The 2397-nt window shown below is 61.6% G+C and overlaps 1 protein-coding gene across 1 annotated transcript in view; it reads left to right on the top strand.

Annotated features, from left to right (window-relative positions):
- Positions 1-2302: 2302 nt before the first annotated feature.
- LOC113222267 (dynein heavy chain 9, axonemal-like) overlaps positions 2303-2397 on the top strand; it is a 136432-nt gene continuing 136337 nt past the window's right edge. Inside the window, exon 1 of the mRNA XM_031934295.1 lies at positions 2303-2385. Within this exon, the coding sequence (XP_031790155.1) occupies positions 2303-2385 (83 nt within the window). The remainder of the gene's footprint in view (positions 2386-2397) is intronic.

The following is a 2397-nucleotide window of genomic DNA, read 5'->3' as shown; positions in this document are numbered from 1 at the left end:
GGGGGGAAGGGGAGAGGAAGGGAAAGGGAAGGGAAGGAGAAGGGAGGGGAAGGGAAGGGAAGGGGAGGGGAAGGGGAGGGGAGGGGAAGGGGGGGGAAGGGGAGGGGAGGGGAAGGGGAGGGGAAGGGAAGGAAAGGGAAGGGAAAAAATGGGGATAGGAGAGACCTCTGTATATCCCAGACAGCCCTGCGTCTTGCTCAAGGCTCCTAGGAGGGCAGTGAGACTCCAGAGAGGGATGGTGGTGTGCAAGGATCAAGACCACGAAAATTCCCATGATAGGCACCAAATCAAGCAGCAGAAAGAGCTTCCAGATACGAGGAGATCCCTGGGCAGGAGCAGAGGATGTCTTACAGCTACCTCTATGGACCAACCTGGCCCTAGACCACCGGATTTCACGGACAATCAGGGATATGCCTCATATACTGGGGGGACCGGTGATTCCAGAAACAGATGGCTTCCTCCTCAAGGGCTGATGTTGCACAGCCCCCAGGCTGAGCTACGACCTCAGAGAAAGGGAGGGGAATCCCAGATTGACTGTGCCAGCCTCTCTGGATAAACAAGGAAACGTGCCCCTCCCAGGAGCTTGCATCGTGGAGTGGGGGCTGTCTTGCTTTCTCTGCTGAGCCCACTAGGCTGGCTGGAAGCGACAGGTGTGTGTGATGGCCCGCTCTGGATGGGAGGTTCCAGCGGAGCGTGGGAGGAAAGCAGGGCTGGGGTGGGCCGCGCCCCCCCACCACGTCTCCTCTTCCTCCTGGGCGGGGATGGAGGGGGCGGCGCATAGCCAGCAGGGGGCGCCAGATGACCGGCAATGCGGCGGGGCGGGCTGGCCGCGCTCGGGACGCGTCCCCGCCGGAGACCCCTAGCCCACCGCAGCCCACGCACCCCACCCAGCTCCCCCCTCCCAGACAGAGAGGAGCGGAACGGGCGGCGTGGCCGGGGTGGTAGGGAGGGAGGCAGAGAGCACAGGGAGCCTGCGCCCCGTGGAGCATGCTCAAGGTCACGGCCAGAGTCCAGCCAGAGACCCCAGGGCGTCCGCTGCACACCCGCCGTCCCACGCGAAGACGTCCGACCTCCGGCCAGATGAGTTCATGCAGCCTGACGGGATCAAGGAAGGCAGCCACCACGGAGTCAACATTTTAAATAGGGTCATTTCTGTTACCGTGTTTTGGCATTTCTTCCTGTTTAAAGTTTCTGCAAACCAAAACGCGCAGGGCCGGGCGCGGTGGCTCACGCCTGTAATCCCAGCACTTTGAGAGGCCAAGGCGGGCGCATCACCTGAGGGCAGGAGTTCGAGACCAGCCTGGCTAACATGGCGAAACCCCATCTCTACTAAAAATACAAAAGTTAGCCGGGCGTTGTGGCGGGCGCCTGTAGTCCTAGCTAGTCGGGAGGCTGAGGCAAGAGAATCACTTGAACCCGGGAGGCAGAGGTTGCAGTGGGCTGAGATCCCGCCATTGCACTCTAGCCTGGGCGACAGAGCGAGACTCTGTCTCAGAAAAAAAAACAAAAAAACAAAAAACACAAACAAAAACAACAACAACAACAACAAAAAACTGGCGCAGGCCCCGAGTCTCTTCCTCCGAGGGGCCTGGACTGGGCCCTCCTCCTGTGCCTGTCCCAGCGCACCAGCCGCCCGTCCCCCCTTACCCCGCCCCCCACCACCGCGTGCTGGGCCTGCCGCCGCCTGGTTTCTAACCTCCGGCCTCCTCGCGACTCCACCCCTGCTGCCGCTAAGTGCCTCCTTTCTTTCTCTGCTCTTCTTCACCGCGATCCGACCAAGGCCCGGCCCCCTCCCTCACCCTCACCCACACCTGAACCCCGGGGAGGCCCCAGGAGCAGGGCGCCTGCACAAGACCCCTCCTCTACCCAATGCCCCTTCTCAGCCACACTCACCCAAAGCTGCCTCCTGGCTCTGGGCTCCATGGCAACCAGCATCTAAGCAGGCCTAACGCCTTCCCAGAGTTCCTGAGGGCTAAGGGCAGGAGCAAGAGCATGACCCCAGCAAGGGGAGGACCAATGGGGGTAGGGGGTAGAGGGCAGCGCCTGGGCTTGTGGGCCGCAGAACCAGGCAGCCTGTTGCTAGGTAACCACATCTCCCATCAGTGCCCCAGCGCATCGTCCTGAGCCGCCCATCCTGTCTCCAGCCACCTTCTGTGGAGTCTCGAACGCTATCATCTGTGGGACCCTGAAGGCCGAAGGGAGAAGCAAGAGCGCAGCCACCACCCCTGAGCCACCTGTGGCTCTGCTACCCACCATTTCACTGTGAAGAGTCAGCTGCCTGGGCCGTGAGGTCACTGCCACCATGAGTCTGGGTATCATGGAAGAGGAAGATCTGGCCGAGTACTTCCGGCTGCAGTATGGGGAGCGGCTGCTGCAGATGCTCCAGTGAGTGTCTGA

Source organism: Piliocolobus tephrosceles, chromosome 16 (genome assembly GCF_002776525.5).
Source record: "Piliocolobus tephrosceles isolate RC106 chromosome 16, ASM277652v3, whole genome shotgun sequence".
In the NCBI taxonomy this organism is placed as follows: domain Eukaryota; kingdom Metazoa; phylum Chordata; class Mammalia; order Primates; family Cercopithecidae; genus Piliocolobus; species Piliocolobus tephrosceles.
Note: the sequence above shows the minus strand (reverse complement) of the source record. Positions and strands in the feature narration are given on the sequence as shown.